Genomic DNA, 25,234 nt, shown 5'->3' with positions numbered 1-25,234 from the left:
ATTATGATTGTTGTTACATGATCTACACATGTTTTAAAACTCATAGAACTGTACACTAAAAAATGAATTTGTGTACAAAGGTATGTAAATTTTAAGAAAAACAAAATCAGTTGTAGAAGAATGCATAAGAATGGGGAAAATATTTACATTATATTTCTTCCCACAATATATTTTAAGTGAAAAGGACCATGTAAAAAATATTATGTCAATTCCATAAAATAAATATACATGTATGTGAAATGATTTATGTGAAAACGGTAACAAGTTATAACTGGGTGGTGGGAATACTGGTGATTTTACATTTTCTTCTCTGTGTTTTTCTACAGTAATGATAGTGTGTTTTATGGTCAAAAAGAAAAACTGAAACATTATTGAAATATTGAAGAAAAAAGAAGTAAGGCATGGTGCAAGAGGTGGTACCTAAGCTGAGTCAGGAATGAGTTTTGCAGTCATAGATGGTTTAGATGGATAGGGGTGGAATGGGGTGAGGACGGTTCAATTAGGAGCAAGTTTGGCTGCATGTAACAGAAAACTCAAATAACAATGGCTTACACAAGGTAGTGGTTTATATATTTCTCGTATAGAAATCCAGAGATAAGCTGGAATGGCAAGTACATATTCTTCAGAGGGAGTCCCTGAGTGGCACAAACAATTAACACACTCAGCTGCTAACCGAAAGGTTGGCAGTTTGAATCCACCCAGAGGCACCTCTGAAGAAAGGCCTGGCGATCTACTTCCAAAAAATCAGCCATTGAATACCCTATGGAGTGCAGTTCTATTTTGACACACATAGGGTCACCATGAGTTAAAATCAACTTGATGGCAACTGGTAATAAGTAGGTATTCTTCAGAGACCCAAACTACTCTTATCCCTTTTCTCAGCCATTCCTAGTGTATGGCTTCTGTAACATAAGTTGTCAGGACCTTGCCCATATCCCCTCTGACACTCTCTGTGCCCAGATGCGTGACAACTACAAACACCTGAGACTCTGCCATAAGGCCTTTTCTGGCCCCTGGAGCCTGCTCAACAGCACAAGGGGCAGACCGAAGTGCCAGGAAGTTAATACCCACCCTATCCCCTACTCTAGGAGTAGCCCTCAAGCAGTGATAGATAAGTACCTCACTTCCCTCAGGTGACGGGAGAAAGATGTGGCAGTTGGCTTGGCTTCTGTAAAGATTACAGCCTTAGAAACCCTATGGGGCAGTTCTACTCTGTCCTATAGGGTCTTTATGAGTCAGAATCCACTTGATGGCAATGGGTTTGGTTTCTGGTTTGGTTTCTCAGGTGGAATAACTCTGAAGTGTTTTCTACACTGAAGTTCCAGCCGTCACTGAACTCAACAGTTAGAAATTCTGTTACTAAAGAAGAGGAAACTGAGCATAATGCGGGCAACTCTGTGTCACTGAGCTCAGATAAGAAGAAGCACTGAGGTCATGTGAGGAAGGAGTGGGAGAAAAGGGGGAAGTGAAGTCAGGATGTGGACGGCCTTGAATACAGGTGGAAAGAATTTTGGAATTTGTTTATAGACAGGGGAAGTACGGAAGGTTTTTGAGCAAGAGAGATTGATATGTTCTGAGTAATACTTTGGAGAAATGACTCTATTAGTGCTATAATGGATTCACTGAGGAGCTGGGGAGAATCTGAGGGAAGTAATGAGGAAGTGTTTGTGCTATGCCCCTCCACATCCACTGTCCACAAGTCCCCACTATGCTTTTTGCCTTGGGAGTTTGACTTGTATGGGTTCCATGAATGGGCCCCACAGCCTCTCAGCTTTAGGTTGGTGTTGGTCAATGGAGAGCCATGAAAGGAGATGGGTGGGAAGATGGAGAATGAGGTTGGAATATTTATTCCCTCAGCTCCTTCCTGCCTGCTTACCAGGACCAAAGGTCCTTTCAGATGACCCTCTTCACACAGTGCATGTGTTCATTCTGGCTCTCTCTCTCTTTCTATGGTTTCTAGTAACAGTATACATTCTTATTCTCCTTCTCTCTCTCTTTTCCAGTAATGGTTCTTTCCCCATGCTCTCAGACCTAGAGGTGGTAATGGGTCCCTGCTGTTATCAATAATATCCCTTGTGGTTTCCCTACACCCTGCACACACCTTTGTAAACAACCTCTTTACTAAGCGTGCCTCAAATTACCTGATTTGAACGTACTATCTGTTTTCTGCCACGACCCTGATTCAGCCTTCTTATAATATGTGAGTTTTCTAAAAACATATTCCGTTTATTCAGTAATAAGGTCCTTAGGGCATGGGGCCTGTTAAGACCTCTTTCCCTTCCCCACTCCACCCCCACCCACAGATACCTAGCGTGGGACTGAACACATAGTGTGTGTCCAGTTAATACCAGTTAAATGAGTTTAGTGTTAGAATATTAGACGTGCTCATTGGAAAACTTCCTCAGAGACTAACGTTAAGGGTAAAGTGGCAGTAGCTGCTGTCTGCCGTATTTACCGCTGTAGCCCCACCACTTGATACAATGTTTAGCTCATAGTGGGTGCTCTGTAAAAAATTATTGCATAATGAGTGAAGTGATGTTAAGTATTGTTTTGTCTCTTTAGAAATTGGGGCTCCCTTTATCAGGTGAAAATAGGTCTTATCTGAGCTCTTTTGAAACTAGCTTCTCTGAACTGATCAGATGATTTATTTTAGACATTTAGAACAGGACCAATGGTGGCGATTACAGATCATAGCGAGGCAGATTTTGAATAGAATAAAAGGAAGCTGTTTATAATTATCACTGAAGCTAGGGGAAATCAAAAGAGCTCCTCCAGGAGGCGGTGGATTCTCTGACAATGAAGTTTTTCAAGTAGCTCCTGGAAAATCATTTGGTGGAAATGATGTAAAGGGTGAATTTAGATATTAGATATAGTGTAGAGAATGTGGACTAGATGACTTTACAATCCCTTTCAAGATTTATTTATCTACTCAGTTGTTTGGCAAATATTTATAGACTGCCTGTTATGTACCACACATGCTAAAACAGAATAAAATAGAAAGACTAAACAGATCCTGGTTGTAATCCTGGATGGACTCTGGGTTAGTTTACTGAACATTTCTGAGCCTCAGTTTGTTCATATGTAATAATGGAATAAGGAGCCCTGGTGGTGTAACGGTTAAGCTCTCGACTGCTAACCAAAATGTTGGTGGTTCAAACTCACCCAGCGACACTGCAGGAGAAAGACCTGGTGATCTGGATCTATTTCCTTAAAGATTACAGTCTAGGAAACCCAATGGGGCAGTTCTGTTCTGTTACATGGGGTCGCTACGAGTCGGAATCGACTTGACAGCACCCAATAACACAACAACAATAATGACCTCATAAGGGGGCAGTGTGGTTCAGTGGCAGAATTGTCGCCTTCCACGCAGGAAACCCGGGTTTGTTCCCAGCCAAAGTGCCTCGTGCACAGCCGCCACCCATTTATTTATCAGGGGAAGCTGTTGTGTTGCTATGATGCTGTACAGGTTTCAGTAGAGCTTCCAAACTAAGACAGACTAAGAAGAAAGGTCTGGCAATCTACTCCCGAAAATCGGCAATGAAAACCCTATGAATCACAATGGTCCGATCTGCAACCAATCATGAGGATGATGCCAGAGCAGGCAATGTTTCATTCCCATTCATTTTGCATGGGGCCACCGTGAGTTGGGGATAGAAACAACAACATGACCTCATAGAGTGTTTGAGAAGATTCCATTAAGTAACATACAGTGCCTGGTAAATTGTAGACATGCAACATGTTTTCTCCTCTTCTCCATTTCCTGAATCATCTGGTTTCATTTTGAGTAAAAGACCATAGTTAGAATCTGTTACTTACCGACTTCGGACCTTAAAACCAAACAAACCAAACCCATTGCCGTCGAGTCGATTCCGACTTAGAGACCCTATAGGACAGAGTAGAATTGCCCCACAGGGTTTCCAAGGAGCGGCTGGAGAATTCGAACTGCCCACCTTTTGGTTAGCAGCCGTAGCTCTTAACCACTGCACCACCAGGCCCCCCCAGACCTTAGACATGCCATTTATTTCATTTGATGTTAACAGTTTCATCATCCGCAAAATGAAAATAATAATACCTACCTCACAGGTCCTTATGAGTATCTATTAAGCTAGTTTTGGTCATGTTTCAGGTGACATAAGAGGTTTCTAATAACTGCTTGTTCCCTCCCTTCTCCCTTCGCTAAATCAAGCATTCTCAATGGGATGTGATACTGCCTCCAAGGGGCAAAAATTTGTTCCAGGTGAACGAAAAAATCTTACGCATTTTTATGTATAAAGCACAGATATACATATAGTGCATAAACAGATATAAATTATGTCTGTAGTATTAAAATTTCATGAGAGTGGAGCAATTAGGAAAAAACAAATCTCTGAATACTCTTTGGGGGGCAACAGTGGAAAAAAGGCTGAGAAAACACCACTTCAGAGTAGAGCTGCAATAGAGAATGTGTCCGTAAAACCACTGATGATTTTGCAAACTTCTGAGGAGCCAAGTGCCAGTGTCGGCGAGGAGATGCTCCCTATTTCATAACCCAGAGGTCAGTTTTCTCTTTTGTCTCCAGTGAACACTATATAATTTATTTTTTCTAACCTGCTTCACTTTTTTTTTTTTTTGACCCAACTATGGCGCAGTGATTAAGAGCTATCGCTGATAACCAAAAGACTGACAGTTCGAACCCAACAGCCTCTTCTCGGAAACCCTATAGGGCAGTTCTACTCTCTCCTATAGGGTCGCTATAGGGTTGCTATGAGTCAGAATCGACTTGACAGCAAGGGGTTTATGTTATCAAACTCCAAATCCACCAAATATGAGGAAAGTAGAAAGATTAATGAATGTATTTGGGTCTGAATTCCTGAGAAAGCTCTTTTGGCATGGTTAGGCCCCTGTGTCGTTTAATATATATCTTAACACCAGGGTGCATCGGTTGGCACATTCTGTTCACCATGCATTAAAGAAATGGTTGAAATAGGAACTTCCCCTAAATAGTGTGTCCTGTGTTTGTGATTTTAAAAACCACCTTGGGCACAATATTGAATCCTGTCACCTCGAGGGAGGAAAAGCATTTGAAGGTAGAACTGCTACCCTTTCTTGTTCTTAATAACATACTGCATCTGTAACATAAGGGGAAATTCAGAGGTTGGTTTTGGAATAAATAAACTCATGTGTAGTTTGCTATTTAAATGCAGTAGACATACCCCATGGTGCTGGTATGGTCTGATAGTGGATGATTTTTACACTCGAGAATCTGAATTACAAAGCTGCTCTGGAATTACACGGAGCAGTTATAGAAACATCTGTATAAGAAAATACCAAAGGACAGCATGGTGTCATAAAAACTATTTGCCAATAAATCTGCTTCTGATGGGCTACTAAAAATGGACACATTGGGCAGAAAAGATGTGTGTGTCTATTATGTAGGCTAGCTTTGTGAAGGATGACAAGCTTCCGCTGGTACACTGAGATAAGAAACAGCTGTTGCTGGCGTTGGCACGACTGCAAGAAATGAATTGATAATTCAGGGGCATACTTATGAGAAGTACCATATATTTGATCAACTTGTGAATATATGCAAGACCAGAATCATCTGGCAGCCCAAACAGAATCACCAGCCACCCTTTAATAATCTCTTGAGAAGGAACACTGAATTCAATCACATAGAACCATCATCCAAATGTGGGTTATTTCTAAAGTATGTGTTCCGGTGCATGTGTATGTGGTAGTGATGGGGGAGGAGAAGAATGTGGGAGCTGTTGTTATTTTCCTTTTTTATTGCATCAAGGACATTTTGGAGTAAAAAATGTCAGGGTTTCAAATGATGACTGCAAAGCAGTTGCTTAGGTGAATTTATAAACTGCGAGTCAAAAGAGAAGAAATGTCTTTCAGAAAAAAAAAGGCACTGCATGTCACTCTTTGACCTATTTGATAGCTACACATTAAGACAAAAGGCATTGTTTTGGATTTTAGAAAAGCCCACAATTAAGGACCAGTTGTAAAAGCTTAAAATTTCTCATTGATCTGAAACTTATCATTTTTTAAAATTATAAAAAAAATTCTATTCAACTATTTAGCTCAAGCATATTCTGATTACTCCTTTAGCATTTAATTGTGGTTTTTTTTCTCTCTCTCCTCTTTTAATTTTTAAAAATGCAAAGTCAACAGTAGATACTCTATGTGGGTCTTGCATTAGCTCAGCCCCTGTGCACCCCATCTCATGCTCAGATTATCTGCCTGAAGCTTGTTGCTTTCAGGCCGAGAGCCCCTGAGCCAGGCCAAGCAGCCAGCAGACCTCTCCAGCAAACTTCCTTCTCGTAGGAAATCCAAATCGACTTTTCTGCTACCAAAGGACATTTCAAGGATCCTCCGAATCAGAAAGAATTTGTGGACCATTAGAATGATAAAGAACTGGAAAACGATAATGAGAGAAATCATGGCACCTCAGTCCACGGAGACCTTTAAGAAAAGAATAGTCATTCTTTTCCCGGTTTAGGCATTCACAGGCTCTGCATTCAGAGCCAGTGAGAGCTGGACCAAACGCTCTCTGGAGTTCATGTATTCCTTTTATGATGCTGGGATTTTAAGAGGAGGGTGCACTGAGCAGCCAGGAGCTATGATTTTGGCTCTCCACCTTGTCTCATGCTAGAGAGGGCTTGGGGGGTTTAGGTTTCCATAACATCAGACTCTGGCCAGGCAGGTCAGGGAGGCCAGCCCAAGTCCTTAAACCAGATCTTATTTACTCTATGAACTAATCTGGACAGGAGAGCTTTATCCTAGAGGAGAAAAATGGAAAAGAAGAGAGTCAGGCAGGGAATGAGAAAGGGAGAGAGGGAAAGGGAAGACAAGAGGGCAGGGGGAAGGAAAAGAAGGAATAGAGAGAAAAGGGGCAGAGAGATATTGTAAGGAGAGGAGGGACTCCTTCAAAATAGCAGATAAATGTCTTTTCCCCCATATTAAGAAATTATGTCTGCCAAAATGAAAAAGCATAATTGGTGGCTAAATTCAAATCCATTTTCTGTATCTTTTAAATGACATATCGCCAAGGTACAAAGCAGCATGTCTGGTTAAAGGTTGGTGATTCGATCCCTCTATTACTCTATGTGAAACAAAGAATCTGTAGTTTCATTACCCTTAAATTGCCTGGTAGTGGGTAAAGTTAACTTTTATTAGATGCTGTTCTTTCATATTATACAGTATAGTCAAGGATATATTAGCTTTGACATTTTCTTACATCTGAATATACTGTGGAGTGAATTTACTGTGAGACTAATTTAGAAGAGAGCTTTTCATAGGAGGAAATAATGGTCAGCATCAGCTGTACTTCAGATTATTAGCAGGATGAAAATTCAGGACAAAGATGTGCATACATGTAAAATTGCTAGGTGTTAATAAGAATCCTTCTTATATTTCTATTCCTGATAACATTCTGTGTTTTTTAAAACTCCAGTGTCTTAAAACTATATTCATGAATAAGATTTTATTGTTGGAGAAATGTTACAGTGCCTCTTAAACATGATTATCTTTTCTTGAAGAAAGAAAACAATATCACATTAAATAGTATGTGAAAGGTATTTTTAGAGGTTCAGCTTTAGGAAAGAAAAAACCTACAACTTATGTGTTAAAAAGCAGTTTAAAGATGATTGATTTTACTAAGACGCAATAAAGTCATTATAAAACAAATTCCCAGTATGTGAAATTTAATTTCATCTATAGGATTCATCACTCATCACAAAAGTTTCATTACACTCTGGTATTGGGTGCCTTTCTCTCACTGTTTGGTTATCTTTTCTAATAAGATCATGCTGGTCAGCTGACATTTTAAGGCACCAATTAAACATAATCGATAAATGAAATTGGATTCTGTTTAAACCAAATAAAGAGAAAAACAAGCATACCAGAGTGATAAGTGTAGTACTTTAGCTTCAATAACTTAGAATGTAAATATATCACAGAAGGACATTTCAGCTGCTAAATAAAGCCCAGTCAATCAAATGGTAAAAGGTATTGAGAAGCAACAACAGGAAGTGTTATAAGAAAAGCACCCAATGGAGACGCATAAGAAAAAAACAGTCAGTCTGCTCTTTCAGTTTCTTATCTGTTCTATAGGTTTACCAGGGTTTTTTTTTTCTTTACATTTATCTTTGTGCCTGAATGAGTTCAGTTTCACTTAGATTAGGACAGAAATTTCAGAACAGCAGGTTAATCTGTCCTGTCTTCACGGGCAACTGAGCAAACAGACCAATATCAGTGTAAAATTGTAATTCTGGAGATTAATGTTGTCTTTCCTGTTTGCGGTGAACTTGACCTCCTTGCCTTTTTCTTTCCTTTTTTTTTTTTTCCTTTTTCAGCTTCTGTCCAGGGTCCCTGGGAGAGAGCCATCTCACCAAACAAAGTGCCCTACTATATCAAGTAAGTTGGAAGAATCAGATTCTTAAAGAAGCATTTATTGTGGCTAATCTGTATATGCACAAATGAATCTATTTTTAAACCCAATGTTAGCCTGGCCTACAATACCTATTTCTTTCTTCCCTGCGGAAGCTTGGATCGTAAACTCATGCTAAAATTACCACCGTAAATTTGCTGATGCAATAGAGAACAGCCTTTAAGAAAAATCCATTTAAAGCAGCATTTGTGGTGTGTTTTGTGATGAGGGAGGAGGGTCAGATTTTTCACAATAGAACAGAAAGCTTCAAATAATATTGTTAACAGTGGGAGTAAATATTTGCAAGAACAATTTCATTTATTTAGAGGTTTTCCCACCACATTGCTTCTTCAGACAACGATGGAAGATTTCTAGAGCTGTATGTGCACAGTTTGAGGTGACTGATTACTTCATGTACCCAAAAGGCAATCAGCAGCAGTCCCGGATTTGTGGAGCTCATTCTGGATGCATAGCACTCAGCATTTGTCACCTAACAACAACAGAATGCTACTGTTTTCTGGGGCCATTTGTGCCAGTCAAAGGAATACTAGTTATTCCTCTAACTAACTAGGAATTTTAGTTATTAACTTGAAAGCACCTTCTGAAGGATGATGCATGAAATATAAATTACGATACATTGGGTCAATGTAGAAGAGAAAATACTGAGTTATTATGCTACCTTAACAATCTCTTGTCAATTTGGCAACAGAGTTTAACTTAAATTTAGCTTTAAATTGCTACTCTCCCCAAGAACAATTAAAATTAATCGAGTTCATGGAATAGTCTTCAATACTAACTGAAATCTTTTAACCTGCTTCTGCCATGAGTCTGACTACAAATATTAAATGTTTTCCTAGTTTTTTTTCCCTGCCTGCCATCTTTTATCTAGTCTGTTTTTATTCTTCCATTGCCCATCAATTCCTCATAATTCAGTTCTAAAGCAATAACAATGGCCCTAGATCTTCATTACTACCATTCTCAAGAAATTTGATTTCATGCCTCGATTTTGTTAACTCAGAAGAATGGGGGCAAGAGGAGTCTTTGGCTCATAAGGAAAGATACATCCTTTAGAAAATGGTTTACCCTTTATCTTAATAAATTTTTCCAGGCAAGGTATCTCTTAACTTTATAAAATTTTCTTTAGCATACTTTCATCTTGCTTTCTAATGTTCTTATTTTTTATTTTATTGTTTTTGTGATATTTAATTCATTAATTTAGTCACACTAAATTATGTATTTTAAATGCCTATTTAAAATCATGTTTTATTAAATAATATATTGATTTAGACATGCACTGTATTGCTTTACTTCCACTGTATATTTTATGGAACAATTTTATTCAAAGTCTTCATATTAATCTATCTACATCAGTGTCTTTGTAATCATGAGAGCCCATCATTCTCATTTCTGATTAAGATGTTTAAGACCTGCTGCTTTTTTCAACCCATTTATAAAATGCTCACTTTATCCAATCCTTTTGTGAGCTGAAATAAATTTTATTTTTCTCCTTTTGTAGATGAGATTTTAGGACCATGTGAAAATAATAATAATAATAATAATGTATCTAATAGAATCCAAGACATCTTTAAGCCATTATTCTCCAAATTATTATCTGTTTGGCACTTATTAAGGGTCTCACAGTGATTCCTAGAATCCCTGAGCCCCAATGCCCTTTCCCTAAATGTCTGTCTTCTCCTCCCTGATGTTACATCTGCTAAAGGAGATCACAGTCCATTACAGACGGGAAATGAAAATTAATTCAGTCCGAAACATGAAAAGAAGTTCCAGTAAAGTAGTAATCCCCTCCCCTGCCCCCAGTAAATTAGTCTCTCGCTGCTCCTCAGTGGAGTTAGAGGGGAGCTAAGTATCCTATTTGTCCAGTGCTCCTTCAGGTATTTGAAGATCATGATGGTGGTATTGGTAAGAGCACAGGTCTAGGAATAAGAAAACTTGAGTTCTAGTCCTGTCTCTGTCATTACTTGACTGTGTGACCTTGGGCAAGTCACTTAACCTATACAAACCTTGGTCTCTCGTTTATAAATTGAGTTGAACTAAATGATATCTAAGGTCCTTTCTAGCTCCAAGAATCAATGGGTATGGTTCATTCTATGGTCTTCTCCAAAATAAAAAATGTAGGATCTCAGCTTTTTTTCAAGAATTTTATCTTTATTTTAAAAATTAGTTATTTTAATTATTAATGTAATATAAATTATTAGTTAAAAAACCTATAGGGATTTTATTTTTCCACTGTTTAATTAGCTTTGGTTATGCCCGCTCAACCCACTTCATTTTCTCCAAGCACCTCTTTAAAGAACTTAAGTCTTAGTGTGTAATTTAGGACTATTGTTCTTCCTGGTCCAATGGTAAAAGACATAGAACAAAAGGAAAGAAAAATTAATGGACAGGTAAGTGTGGAGACCTTCAAAACCTCTGAAATAATCAGTTCCTTCAAATGAGGAATTACATAATTTTTCAAAGATCTCTCTGAAATTTTATGAAGAAGAACAATTCTGTCTACAATTATAATCTATTTGAAATTAGGGATTATGTAATTTCTCAAAAATACCTCTAAAATGGTAAACTGTAATATAAGAAGAACACATGTTCATACAGTGTACACTGTCAATAAACGTTATAATGCATTTTAATGCCATTTTCAATTTGTTACCCATTACCATTGTCTAAAACACTTTATTTAAAGCAAATTAGTTTGCTGTACAAGGTTCACTGGATTTCATGCACTGGCAAATGCCATTCAAGATCTGAAATGCCTTATTGGTCAAAAACTACATTAATAATAGATTTACAATGATATTGCTTCAACCAGCCCCCGTTTTTCCTCTTTCTTATCTTGCTTGTCTTGACTTCCATTCAAGACTTTTTACTATACATGCCAGCTGCAAACCAGCAGTCTTCTCTGACTATTTTGATTTTTTTAATGCTTTATAAATTGTCTTTTTCGATGCTGGGATAAACTGATGATCTAAATAACAAGAGGCTGCTACACCAATGGCATAGTTTCTAGTTGATTATTGAGTTGTGCACTCATCCTTGAGGTTTTAAATCATTAGCAACATCTTTTGCTCTCGATTGCAAATCAGGCAGTGTTTATGCCTGCATCCCGACACCAGCTTTTCATATAATGCTAAGAACCTTGATTTTGACACTTCAGACTTCATGTTTGTCTAGTTTATTAGTCCATAGCATATATCATTGTTACAGTTTTCATATCCCCTCTCCCTTGGGGCTCTCTTATTCCTGCCAACATCTCTTTCAGGTTATTTGATTACAGCTTTCATTGCCACTGAAAAAATAATCACCAACAATGTTCAACCTGTTACAACTGCCTTTTCCACTCTCTGCCATTTTGTAGTTTTTTGGCCTACTGTCAAACTCGTGAAAATTTCAATATAATAGCCTTTAACCAGCTGCTGCATTCTGTTAGGATTTCTTTCACCTTTTTGTGTTGCGTACTCCCATATGGGTAAACCAAACGGAGCCAAGAGCTAGGACTCTTGCTTTCTTAATGAGTTAGAAAATTATTCTTCTGTGTTCTGGACTGTCAAAAGAATTTAGGAATCCCAAACTTGTATCTAGGATGTTGCTGCACAGATATCATAATAAGAGCATAAGAAATATCAGACCAACTGTATATTTTATGGATCAAATCAACAGGGCAACTAGCCCAGAACTCTGTCCCAGATGCAGGAACCAATGGATGTTTTGTCAGTAAACCTAGTAATTTCCATTTAAAAAATTAGGATGCATCATGACCTTCTCTTATTAATGTATTGTAGACCAATTGGCCTTGAGTTTACTCAATGATTTCTTAAACTTTTTTTTTAATTCACTGCCTTGGCCTTGTCTTAGAAATAATAAGTTCTGTAAAATTAATGTCTTCTATATAAATAAAGGCATGTTTCAATTTGCTTGAATCTACATCCTCTAAGATCAAGGAATGACCCCAGTCAGATTCATTGGAATTCAGTGAATACATTTATATTTACCCCTAGTCAACTTTAATCTTACACCCCACCCCCCACCTGCCAAAACCCTTTTAATTTTCACCTTCCCAGTCTGGGAAAGTCTAATCCTTTTTGTTCTTTTAGTTTGTCCTTGAATGAAAGATAAGCTTTCCCCTTGATCATCTTAGTTGCTTTTCCCTGGATCTTTTCCAGCCCTGTTATACCTTCCTTGGAATGTCATGACTAGAATGGCCCAAATATTGATTGTTAAATTTGTTAGCACTGTCTCTAGTCTTCAGTCACTCATGAGGAAAGTAAATGCTATTCGCTGTCTCCCACTGGTGCAGAAATGGAGAAACCGATTGAAGTCATAATCTGTTCTACATATATTAGTTCTAGCTGAAGGTTGGTTTTCTGCTACTTTTCGATAATACCCGCTGAAGTATTTGACCTTATATTTCTGCTACCTGTCCCTTAGGAAGGATTTGATTTTTAGACAAGCTGGTCCTTTCCTCCTTCAAAGACACTGTGGTTGCTAAATATTAGGAGGCATTCACTAATGAAACGCAGTAGCAAACCTGCTGACTCAATCAGCAGTAATGCATTTCATCAGGCTCCCTTTCTAAATATCTCTGAAGCACTTCACAGAGGAGTGAAAAATGGGGTTCTGGAACTTACTACCTGTTCAGCTTTTTTACATGCAGTGCTCAAGAAGCAACTCATGGCCAAAGGAGTGTCCTATCTTTTCCGGCTGGTTATTTTGGATGTTGTATACACTGCTGTAGATGTTGCCTAATAACCTTGATCTACCCTTCTCTCCACTCTCAATTCCAGGCATGTTTCTACAGCCACCTATTGTGTCTGAATTGTTCACAACTTTCTGGTGGTTCCTGCTTAGCAGAAAGCAATTAAAAACCTTCCTGGCTGAAGCCAAGCATCACTTCAGTCCACATTTCTTATTACTGATGCTTTATCTGCTGCCAAAACTGCTGGTTTGGTTTCTGACTCTCGTGTCTTCTTATGGCCCACCATGCCTATGGCTCTATTAGTAGGAGTGTTTGATTCTCTGCCTGGAATTGTGGCCATCTGTCTAGACTTCCGTTTCGGTATTTGTGTCCTCCTGTTTCCTGTTGGTCTACATTCTGGTTTTAACTCGTAGCTCTTGCTCTGATTTTTAATACCTGTGCTCCCTAACTCCAGTTTCATCTGAGTTCTGACTCTCCCTCTCCTACTGTATTGGCTCAATTGCTACCTTCTGGGTAATTTCTCAGCTTCCAAAGCCCTCCCATGCGTAAACCATATTGTGCTCTATTCTTGATCCAGCTCCCTCTTATTTGTGCCAGGAGTTGCTCTGATTCAATTTTTGGTTGGTTTATTTGTTCTTTGAGTTAGTGATTGCTATTCCAGTACCTGTAATTATATGCCAAGGGAAACAGTGGTTATCTATGTCTTAGCTTTAACAGCTATCAACATGCTAATTATCTCTATTGGCTGGTTTGCAGTATATATATTTTCTGTTATAAAGAACACTGGACTATGGTATCAACTTATAAAACATTCTCCTATCTCATTCCTGATGCCTCACTGTCAGTCTTCTGACATTCAGTTTGAACATTGATTGAAAGTGATAGAGTTTTTCTTAAAATATGAACAGAGTATGTAATTTTATGCTGTTTCTGGTAAGATTCTTCTCACGTATATTGTCTTTCAAAATATACCTTCTAACAGCCGACAAGACAATATGAAATGATGGAAATATTAATTAGACCGAGCATCAGAAGATTTTAAATCTAGTTCCTTATTTGCTATTAATTAGCTATTTAATCAACTGTGAATCACTCACTTAGCTTTTCTGGGCCTCAGTTTCTCCATCTGTCATCTAAGGAGGCTGAATAACATGATCTCACAGATCATTTCCAGTCCATACATTCTATGATTTTATGAATGTCCATTTTGAAATAGAAATTGTTTCTGACAGTTTTCTAGAAGAATGAAAATGAGTCTTCATATAGCCCTTGAGGATTCTTATTGTACCATCAATCTTATCAAGAAGGAAAGGGCAAATAATATTAAACCTTTTACTTGACTGTTTAGCACCATTGATAATAGGAAATGGATGCAACTGACAGTCAGCTGTTTAATTTGAACTGTCAGTCTTTAAGGATGCTGGCGAATATCTCTAGATAATTGAATTTGTGAAATTGCTGCCAAAAGCCTGGTGCTCTGACTTTGAAAAGGCTTTAGTACACAAAGATAACCCAGAGGTCAGTCTTCTCTGCTGTGCTTTCTCCTCCACAGTGTGGTGGTTCCAAAGGTCACATTAGCTGAGTCTCATTAATCTCTGGAACCACAATGAAGAAACAGTTGGTAATGCATAATTAATGATATGATCATGAAAACAACTCAGGTTAAGATATTAACTGAAAGAGAATGAATGAGACACCATAGTGTTTTGTAGAGTCCTGATCCTGACCTTCGGTTTTGTAGACCATGTAGATGTTGGTATCTTCTGTGTCTCAGAGGTTCATAAAAAGTCTTGCAACTTTCTTTGTAGTTTCATAAACTGGTACATATAACCTCGACTGAAATAACAAACTTCATGAGGATAGTTGCTGTATCTATTTTCCTAGTATACCAGAAAACAAACCCATTGCTAGCAAGTCGAATTCTGATTCATACTGACCCTACAGGACAGAGTAGAACTGCCTCATAGGGTTTCCAAGGCTGTACATCTTTATGGAAGCAGACTGTCACATCTTTCTCCCTCGGAGTAGCTGGTGGGTTTGAACTGCCGACCTTTTGGTTAGCAGCCGAGTGCTTAACCAATGCACCACCAGAGCTCCTTTTTTCCTAGTATAGTGTCTCATAGAAATCCTAACAGAATAGCAGGTTATTAAAAAGATATTTGCATGCATGTGTGCCTTCCAGTAATTCCAAGTGCTTTATAATCCTGACTCCTTTTATCTTCAAAACATCTTCTACTGTTTGTGTGTCAGCTTAAATCTACCACCCGCAGACGTCTCTCATAGCCTCTAGACAACAACTTTAATGTTAGAAAGAGTGCTGAGGTTTTCATAGAGTTTGTCGTATCTCCTGTAGTTTGGTGCCTAGAAGATAATCCTTAGCATCCATGTCTGAACTGTACATAGCAAAACCTGAGATCTAGATTCTGTTCTGTCATTAATAACAATATCCTTTGGGGTAAAACTCAGCCCATCTGGGACCAAGTTTCCCCATCAACAATGAGGAAGTAGAACTAGATAATGCCTGAGATCACTCTGAGCTCTGATTTTCTTTGTTTCAGTGGAACAGGGGTCTTTTTCTTTTTCCTAAATACCCCTCATGAGGCTGCTTCTGGTTTTCTAGTGGTTAATAGAGCTTTAAATTGATCAACCACTGTGTTTCACTAAGCGTTGTGTGTAGTATCTACTTTGGGGACTGGGTTCTAGTAGCTACTGAATCTTGAAAGAATGGCATTGGTGGTAAATTTTGATTTTATGGAGAATTTTTGTAGCATTCTATATGTTATATGTAATGTTTACATGTGATAGCATATATGCATATACATATGGAGTAGCTAAAATATAATGTTGTGTATTGGTCAAAAACTCTATTATAATACACATGGTAATAGTATAGGTGTCCCCTGCTTCATTCATGGTGCTACTGGGAATACAAGTGTGTACATGGAACATATTCAGATCTATTTCCACAAAGGAAGAGGAGTAAATTATTTCCAGTCTTCCTTTCTTTCTTTTTTTTCTAATTTTCTTAAACATGCATATTCTTACATGATCACGTTAGAAAAAAACATGGGCTGTAGCATCAAATAAATCTGGGTTTGAAACCCAGCTTTATCATGTTCTGACTCTATGGTTTGAACAATTTACTTAACCTCATACCCACTCTACTTTATGGCCCATAAGGAATGTCCCTCAATGAATATTAAGTGGCTGTCCTTGCCTTCTCTGAACCTGACTTGAAGTCTAATTGACCTCTACTAGATATCAAGTGTTGGATTTGTAGGAAAGCACTCACACAGATATACCCAGAATCAGCTACATATTTTGAATATCTTCTAGGACCCAAATATGTCCTTGATCAAATTAGTTTATTTTCATTCTCAGAGTTCCCACATAATTTGGGGTATGTGTGAATTCCCAAACATTCCTGAGCCTCTCCTAGGCTTCTCTAATTGCTTCCTATCCTATCCCCTGGGAAGCAGCATCCTGTTCCCTTCACAAAGGTCAACAGCAGCCCAGACAACATTTTAAAACAACTTAATAACCCTGAACTGCCTCTTCTCTTCGAATAACTTCCTTAGAGCATTAGTCCTTTGAACATTGACCTGATTGCAGAAAATGTCCCTTTCTCAGCGGGAAAACTCCAAATCCCATTCAGTCCTCCCCTCCCTTATTCTAGGGGGTGGAGTAGGGGGAGAGAAGTAATTAAATACTTCTTTCTGGCAGAATGTTAACACACACACACACACACACATATATACATATATATGTATATATATATATATTTCTTCTTTAAAAAATATACTGTGAGTGCGTTGTATAAATCAGTGCTCTCACACTGCAAATTTTAAAAATCCTTGTACGTGATTGAAGAAAAAAAAAATCTATGCCTTTAGCAGTCTGGAAAGCTCCTAAGAATAAGTCCTATATAGGGCTTAGCCCACTGTCAGCATTCAGCGAATGATCATGTCTTCTGTGATATCATTAACTCCCCGGTGGACGAAACCAAGAAGCCTCCCTGCTCCTCCTGAAACTTTCAGTTGCTTTTTCTGTTTTTCTTTCTCAGTTTATCCACATTCATCTTGCTTCCCAAAGCCACTGTGTGTCAGATCGTCAGTGCAAAATGTAATTTTTAACTTGCTTCTTTGTTGTTTTAAAAGGAATTTTTTTGCGGTTGTTTTGTTCCTTTAGCTTTGGTCACTTTTTCTTGGTCTTAAGCTTTCTGTAAAGGGTGTATCACATAGTTACCGTCCATATAATCTCCTAAACAGAAAGAAAAAGCAAAGTTTAATGTGTGCCTACTATGTGCTAAGTGCTATAGTAGGTGTTTCATCTGTATCATTTTGTTTTCATAACAACCCTGTTATTATCTGGTAAAGAAGAAACAAGTCACACTAACAAAGGGATAGAGAATTAAGATTTAAAATCATCATCATCATCATTTCACGTGTTGTTTTCCCAGCTATTCCAACTTCCTAGTATTATTGGTTATAAACTGGCCCTTAGTATAACCATGTTTGGTCAGTCACCAGCACTACCTTATTAGTCCTTCCCTGCATTGCTGATGTTTTTCCTTAGCTTACTCACCCGTGAGACTTCTTCTGCACTGGTCTCTTGCAGAGACATAAGTTTCCTTATTCTGCTTTTGACAATTAAGAAGGAAAAAAAAAGAGAGAGACAAAGACCTGGTCTTTGTCTTTGTCCTGTGCACTGATGTAGGCAGGAGAGAGAGAGAAGAGACAGGCAGAAGGAGAGGGAGAGAGAGAGAGACAGAAGCAGAGACAGAAAGACAGGTGGGGGAGAAAGGGTTTTACCAGCGGGTCTGATTCATTCCCGGAGGGAGAGGGATGTAAGGGCAGTGAATGACCTCACCAGACTGCTTTGTAAACATGCTAATGACCTTCCAGACCTGCTTGTAATCTTGTTAATGGCATTAAACTAGCAGAAAGACACCTGGAAGTCCCTATCTATAAAATGTTTTTGATAGGTTATACTGGTCTGTCTAGGTTTCTTATTGTAAATAAACTTGGAACTTATAGATTTATGGGTCATGGCTGGCTGGAGAAGGGGACACAGTCACATGAGCACGTTCCTAATTTTGTAATTAACAGATTATAAAATTGATGCCTTTTGACACTTAAATAGCTTCCTTTCAATGTCAATGTCTCCGTATATGTTTTTTTAAAAAACGTGTCAGTTAATCTGAAACCAAAACACGTCATAATGGGAAAGAATGTTTCATCTGTGCCTGGTGCTTCCCTATAATCTGTTGAATCATTAGTAAAGGTTGGTACTAGATAAGAATCTATGATATGGGTGAGTCCAATATGAAAGTCAACAATTATACAATATGTGTTTATTTTTATTTTTTAAATTTCCTTAACAATGAGAGAAAGTCATGAAAAGAAGAACAAGTGGGTCCATATATTTTTCCTTATCATGTTGTCTCCAGTTCTAGAAAATCACAAGTCTAAGCTAAAGGCCAGAGTCAGGACTAACGAGGGATATAACAGTCATACATGATTATAATGAAAATTATATAAATGATATCCGAATGTTTTTAAAAGTGACCTTTAGAATAGATCCTAGAGATAGCAAGGGCCTCTGTAACAGCCTTGTTGAAGCCCTAAATCATCTTCACTGTTTAACTCTTGAAATGTTTTTATTTTCAGATCCCTTGTCTCCCCAACTAAGCTACAAACTCCTTCACAACACTTGTGCCTTATGCATCTTTGCATCATCCTCAACATTTATTACATAATGTCTAACACATGAAAAATTAATAAATACTTGACAATTTGTTTTGATTTTGATGATCAAGTGCATTTTGGAAATTGAGCTATAGTTCTAATTGGTATTCTTATAAAGGAATAGATAATAACAGATTAGAGACATTCCATATAATGTTTGTATTCTAGGTAATCCCACTGGGATTGCAATTGATTGAATTATATTTTGGAAGCAATCGCAATCATCAGTTCACTCATTTTCTGTGTTTCAGTTGGTTGACAGCAAAGAGTGACGTTTGGTGGAATTGGTTGCCCAGGTGAACTGTCCTGTAAACGGAAAATTTTTGAAAATTACTGTTTTAGAGAAAGTGTTTTAAGTGAAACTTTCCTTTGGGATATTTCCAAAGGGATATTCCTTTGTCAGTTCCTCTAGCCAAAACTGTTATCAGAATATCTTAGGAAAGTGCCTTCAAATCATATTTCTATCAAAATTCACAGGCTGTCTTCAGTAGCCAAGGTTGTTACAGTGAGTGCATGTAAGTTTGAGGTGAGGTAGGTGGTAGAATCTAATAGAGACGCTGAGGCAGAACCATAGCGGCATTGGGTGGAGAAGAAAAGACCTCAGGTTTGGTGTATAGTTAAACAGTTCTTACCATCCTCTGGAAAATATTAAATGTCATTATTAAGTGCATAGAAAATAGATTGTGTAAATGCCTAATGTTGACAAAAGATAGCCGATATATATTTTTATCAAATACAGATTTTTTGGTAGGGGGAAAAGTGATCTTCTTATATCTTTTTAAATAGACCTTATTATTAAGGAACTTAGAGCTGTTTATCTAACTCACGTCATATACTCGTAGCCATCAAGCCATTTTTATTTTTACTCTAAACACTGCATAATAGCAGAAATCTTCCTTACTCTGCTCAGCTTCACTCATCATCAACAAAATTGTCGATTATATTCCCAGTCCTTGAATGCATTGCTTGAGAAGAAGAGGTGAAAGCTGAAAGCTCAATATTGAGGTAAAAATTTGATCTTTCTATACTTGCTGGTAGATTCAAAGCATGGTAATCTTGTTTTGACTTGTGAACTGGAAAAAATTAATATGGCAAGATGGAGAAAACATGTTCAAACTACAAAGTCACTCTTCCTGAGAAGTTATCTGACTGTAACTGTAACTACAACTCAGGGCATATCAGAGGGCTCAGATGTGGAACATTTCTTTAAAATTAAAACCGAAAAATCCTGATGTCTAATAGAACGTATAAAAATAGGTACCTCTGAAGAATGGGGCAGAGCAAAGGAATACTGAATAATATAGTCTAACAGTTTGGGCCATACCCTTACAGTAGTTGCTGAGCCCAGAAAAATATAGAATTAATTCAATAAAACATCAGGAAAAAAAAACAACATAAACATAAAATATTTTAAATTAAAAACCCTGAATAAGAAGGGGAAAAAAAATCCCCCAGCAAATCAATATTGCTTGGGGAAGCATGAATCCCAGACCAGCAATATTTTTATCCAAATAACTGCTAGTTCCATAGTGAACAAACACCTTTATCATCAAGTTTTATAAAGAGCAGAGTAAAGACAGAGTGCTAAGGGTTGCTGGATATACTTCTGAAAGTTTGTGACTTTATCCAGACTTTCATGCTTGGCTACATCAACTTCTACTGAATTTACTCATTGTACTTTGTCAGTTTGGGATTTAATTTGTTTGTGTTGGCTACCCTTGCCTAAGTATATATGCTATAAAACATAAAGAGAGAAATGGTAAAATAATTACAAGGATTGTTAAGCAATAGTGGTATCTGTAGTGAGCAGTTATTGCTGTTGTATAGAGTAGTAATATACCTAAGGAAATCTGTGGGAAATTTAATTTGAGATATAAAACACCAAAGTAAGGCAGGGATGAAATAATAAACCAATAGGAGATAAATTTAGGCATAAGAGTCTAAAGATGTAAATTCTATAAAATAATACATATGTTCTTACATAATTTTGTAAGCAGCACTGGTGGCATAGTGGTTAAAGCACTCTGCTGCTAAGCGAATGGTCCATGGTTCGAACCTACCAGCCGCTTCGCAGGAGAAAGATGTGGCAGTCGACTTCTGTAAAGATCACAACCTTGGAAACCATATCGGGCAGTTCTACCCTGTCCTATAGGGTTGCTATGAGTAGGAATAGACTCCACGGCATTGGGTTTGGTTTGTTTTGCATAATTTTATTACTCTCTGAACTTCACTACTCTGTAAAATAAGGGGAATGATCCTGAACACAACAGCATCATTTCAGCTTATAAACAAATCAGAAGATACATAAACCACTTTTAAGGGTTGTATACTATAAAGGTGGAAATGATTAAGTGCTGGACTACTAACTGAAAGGTTGATAGCTCAAAACCACCCACAGATGCCTCAGAAGTAAGATCTGGTGATCTGCTTCCCAAAGGTCACAGCCTTAAAAACCCTACTGATCCACAGAGCAGTTCTAGTCTGTACACATGGGGTCACCATGAGTCAGAACTGACTGGATGGCAACTAACAACAACACCAAATATAAAGGTATAATTTCATCTATTTTTTTTAATTTGAAAACCAATTTCATATAAACCCGAACTGGGCAGTTCTAAATTCTTTGAGTGAATATTTCAGTAAATATATTTTCCCAGTTTCCACATTTCTTGTATTTTTTTCAAAGAAATAAGACAATCTTTTAAATCTCTAACTGTCTGGGACCTCCCCCTGATTGTCTTTTAAGATAGTTCAAATAGAGGTGGGGCCAAGATGGCGGAGTAGTCAGATGCTTCCGGTGGACTTTCTTACAACAAAGACCTGAAAAAGCAAGTGAATCAATTATATATGACAATCTAGGAGCCCTGAACATCTAAGGCAAAGTTGAGGAACCAGACTGAGTGGCAGGAGGAGGGAGAGACGGTTTGGAAGCAGCAAGGAGTTGCCAGACCTGACCCAGCGAGAGCCTGAGCCCTTCAGGCCTGATCAGCACATGGGTGAGTGGTGACACAGGCAAGCAGCAGTGCTTGGGAGGCGTATTCTACACTGGGAGAGACCCAGCTACAGAGAGTCTACTCAGCCTCCCAGAACCAGTGAGAAGCACCTCTAGATCGGCAAAAGATAAGTACTTGCGTACGGCCTACCACGCAGATCAGAAACATCCTCCTTAGGGAAAAACCTCTCTCCCATTTACCTCTCTGCTCCCTGCTGTGCACTGAGTCCCGGACCGGCTTCAGCAATCGCCGAGTCCCCTGCGCCGGAAGTAGGATCCATCACACACCCTGAGCCATTCTCCCAGCCTTGGGGAAAAAAATAAACTTTCAGCTCCCCTAAGCCAGGAACCCAGGGTAGGCACAGGTCCTTTGCCTAGGCACAGGCATAAGGGATCCACAGACTTTGAGTGCCTTTCCCCCTGCAAAAACTTGGGTGGGCCCATTTCAACAACGTAGGCCCTCATTACCGTAGTACAACAGGGTATATACTAGAACTCTAACTTCAACTGTTTCAGCTGTGAAGTGACAGGTTCATGACATTTGACACTGCTCTGCCCATTAAGCAGGGTCTTCACCTACCCACATCAGGGGCCTGAGGACTGGTGGTACCACACACGCCACCTAGCCATCGGCAATAGGAGCCCAAGAATAAGAGGTGCCCCCCAGTCCTTACAGCCAACAGCATTGCGTGCTGATAGTCCAGCTGCAAAACCACCCACCTATGCGCTCTAGGGAATAGGAACATGCCTTCCTCCAGGACACTTAGGTGCGGCCATCAGCCCCCTGTCTTCCTCAGAGTGTGTCCCCCTGCTGCAGCCAGATGCCTGTGCCTACACCAATCACCCATGCCTGTCTAGGACTATAGGTGAGAGTCTACACCACACACTTGGTGGCTATCTACCTGGGCACCTGAGCTGAATCCATACAGGAGAAGTGGGCGGACTCCTGAGCTTACATACCTAGGAACAGATCTAACCACCTGGCAACAGGACATTAGAGCTTCAAAGGTGCCAATAATCAAACTAGCTCATACGAGCAGCCTATTTGGGCATATCAAAACAAAACAAGAAGCTAGGACACAGTAAGCAAACATAAGATGAATAAATATAATAACTTATTGATGGCTTGGAGACAACAGTCAATATCAAATCACATAAAAGTTCAATCCATGATGGCTTCAGCAAGCTCCCAAAATAAAGAATCTAGACATTTTCCAAAGGAGGAAAATTTCTTGGAATTAGTGGAGGCAGAATACAAAAGATTAATATACAGACCTCTTCAAGAAATTAGGAGGGAAATTAAGCAAAACGCAGAACATGCAATAGAGGAAATTTAAAAGATTAGAAAAAAGCATAATGACAAATTTAACAGGCTTCAAGAATCCATAGAGAGACAGCAATCAGAAATCCAGAAGATTAACAATAAAATTTCAGAATTAGAAAACTCAAAAGAAAGTCATAGGAGCAGAATTGAGGCAATGGAAGTCAGAATTAGTAAGATTGAAGATAAAGCACTTGACACCAACTTATTTGAGGAAAAATGAGATAAAAGGATTTCAAAAAAAGGAAGAAACCCTAAGAATTATGTGGGACTCTAGCAAGAGGAATAACCTATGAGAGACTGGAGTACCAGAAAAAGGGGTATAACAGAAAAGACAGAATTGTTGAAGATTTGTTGGCAGAAAAATTCCCTGATATTGTGAAAGATGACAAGCTATCTATCCAAGATGCTCACTGAACCCCACATAAGGTAGATCCCAAAAGAAAGTCACCAAGACATATTATAATCAAACTTGCCAAAATCAAAGATAAAGAGAGAATTTTCAGAGCAGCTAGAGATAAACAAAAAGTCATCTACGAAGGAGAGTCAATAAGAGTAAGCTTGGACTACTCAGCGGAAACCATGCAGACAAGAAGCCAATGGGATGACATATATAAAGCCTTGAAGGAAAAAAACCTGCCAGCCAAGAATTATATATCCAGCAAAACTGTCTCTCAAATACGATGATGAAATTAGGGCATTTTGAGATAAACATAAGTTTAGGGAATTTGCAAAAACCAAACCAAAAGTATAATAAATACTAACGGGAGTCCTCCAGTTAGAAAATCGGTAACATCAGATAACAACCCAAGACTAGAACACAGGACAGAGCAACCAGAAATCAACCCAGATAGGGAAGTCACAAAAATAAATCAAAGCTAAAACACTGAAAATAGAAAAATAGATGTCAATATGTAAAAGATGACAACATTAAAACAAAAAAGAGGGACTTAAAAAATGTAGACATAGACTTTGCATAAGGAGAGGAAGTCAAGGCGATATAAACAAATAAAAGACAGGTATAAACTTAGAAAAATAGGGGTAAATATTAAGGGAACCACAAAGCAAACTAACAATCCTACAAGTCAAAATAAAAAACTAGAAAAACATAAAGACTCAGCAAAAACAAAATCAACAACAATGAAAAGATGAAAAGAAAATACATAAAGAAAAACAATGCAGCACAGAAAATTTAGTAGAACAAAGAAACTGTTAACAACACACAAAAAAAGACATCAAAATGACAGCACTAAACTTATACTTATCAGTAATTACGCTGAATGTAAATGAACTAAATGCACCAATAAAGAGACAGAGAGTGGCAGATTGGATCAAAAAACCCCACCCATCTATATGCTCCTACAAGGGACACACCTTAGACTTAAAGACAAAAACAAACTAAAACTCAAAGGATAGAAAAAATATACCAAGCAAACAACACTCAAAAAAGAGCCGGAGTGACAATATTAATCTCTGACAAAATAGACTTTAAAGTAAAATCCACCACAAGGAATAAGGAGGGACACTTCATAATGATTAAAGGGTCAATACACCAGGAGGACATAACTCTAATAAATATTTGTGCACCCAATGACAGGGTTCCAAAATACATAAAACAAACTACTAACAGCACTGAAAGGAGAGATAGACAGCTCCACAACAGTAGTAGGAGACTTCAACTCACCACTTTCAGTGAAGGACAGAACATCCAGAAAGAAGCTCAGCAAAGACATGGAAGATCTAAATGCTACAATCAACCAACTTGATCTCATAGACATACCAAACACTCCGCCCCACAGCAACCAAGTATACTTTCTGTTCCAACACACATGGACCATTTTCCAGAATAGACCACATATTAGGCCATGAAGCAAGCCTTAACAAAATCCAAAGCATTGAAATATTACAAAGCATCTTTCCTGACCATAAAGCCATAAAAGTAGAAATCAACAACAGAAAAAGCAAGGAAAAAAATCAAACACATGGAAATTGAACAACACCTTGCTCAAAAACTACTGGGTTACAGAAGAAATTAAGGATGGAATAAAGA

At 38.2% G+C, this 25,234-nt stretch overlaps 1 protein-coding gene across 1 annotated transcript in view; it reads left to right on the top strand.

Moving 5' to 3' along the window:
- DMD (dystrophin) overlaps positions 1 to 25,234 on the top strand; it is a 2,372,918-nt gene that overhangs the window by 2,150,222 nt on the left and 197,462 nt on the right. The window contains exon 62 of the mRNA XM_004386236.2: positions 8,340 to 8,400. Within this exon, the coding sequence (XP_004386293.1) occupies positions 8,340 to 8,400 (61 nt within the window). The remainder of the gene's footprint in view (positions 1 to 8,339; positions 8,401 to 25,234) is intronic.

This window comes from Trichechus manatus, unplaced genomic scaffold, assembly GCF_000243295.1.
Source record: "Trichechus manatus latirostris isolate Lorelei unplaced genomic scaffold, TriManLat1.0 scaffold00159, whole genome shotgun sequence".
Taxonomy (NCBI): Eukaryota; Metazoa; Chordata; class Mammalia; order Sirenia; family Trichechidae; genus Trichechus; species Trichechus manatus.
Note: the sequence above shows the minus strand (reverse complement) of the source record. Positions and strands in the feature narration are given on the sequence as shown.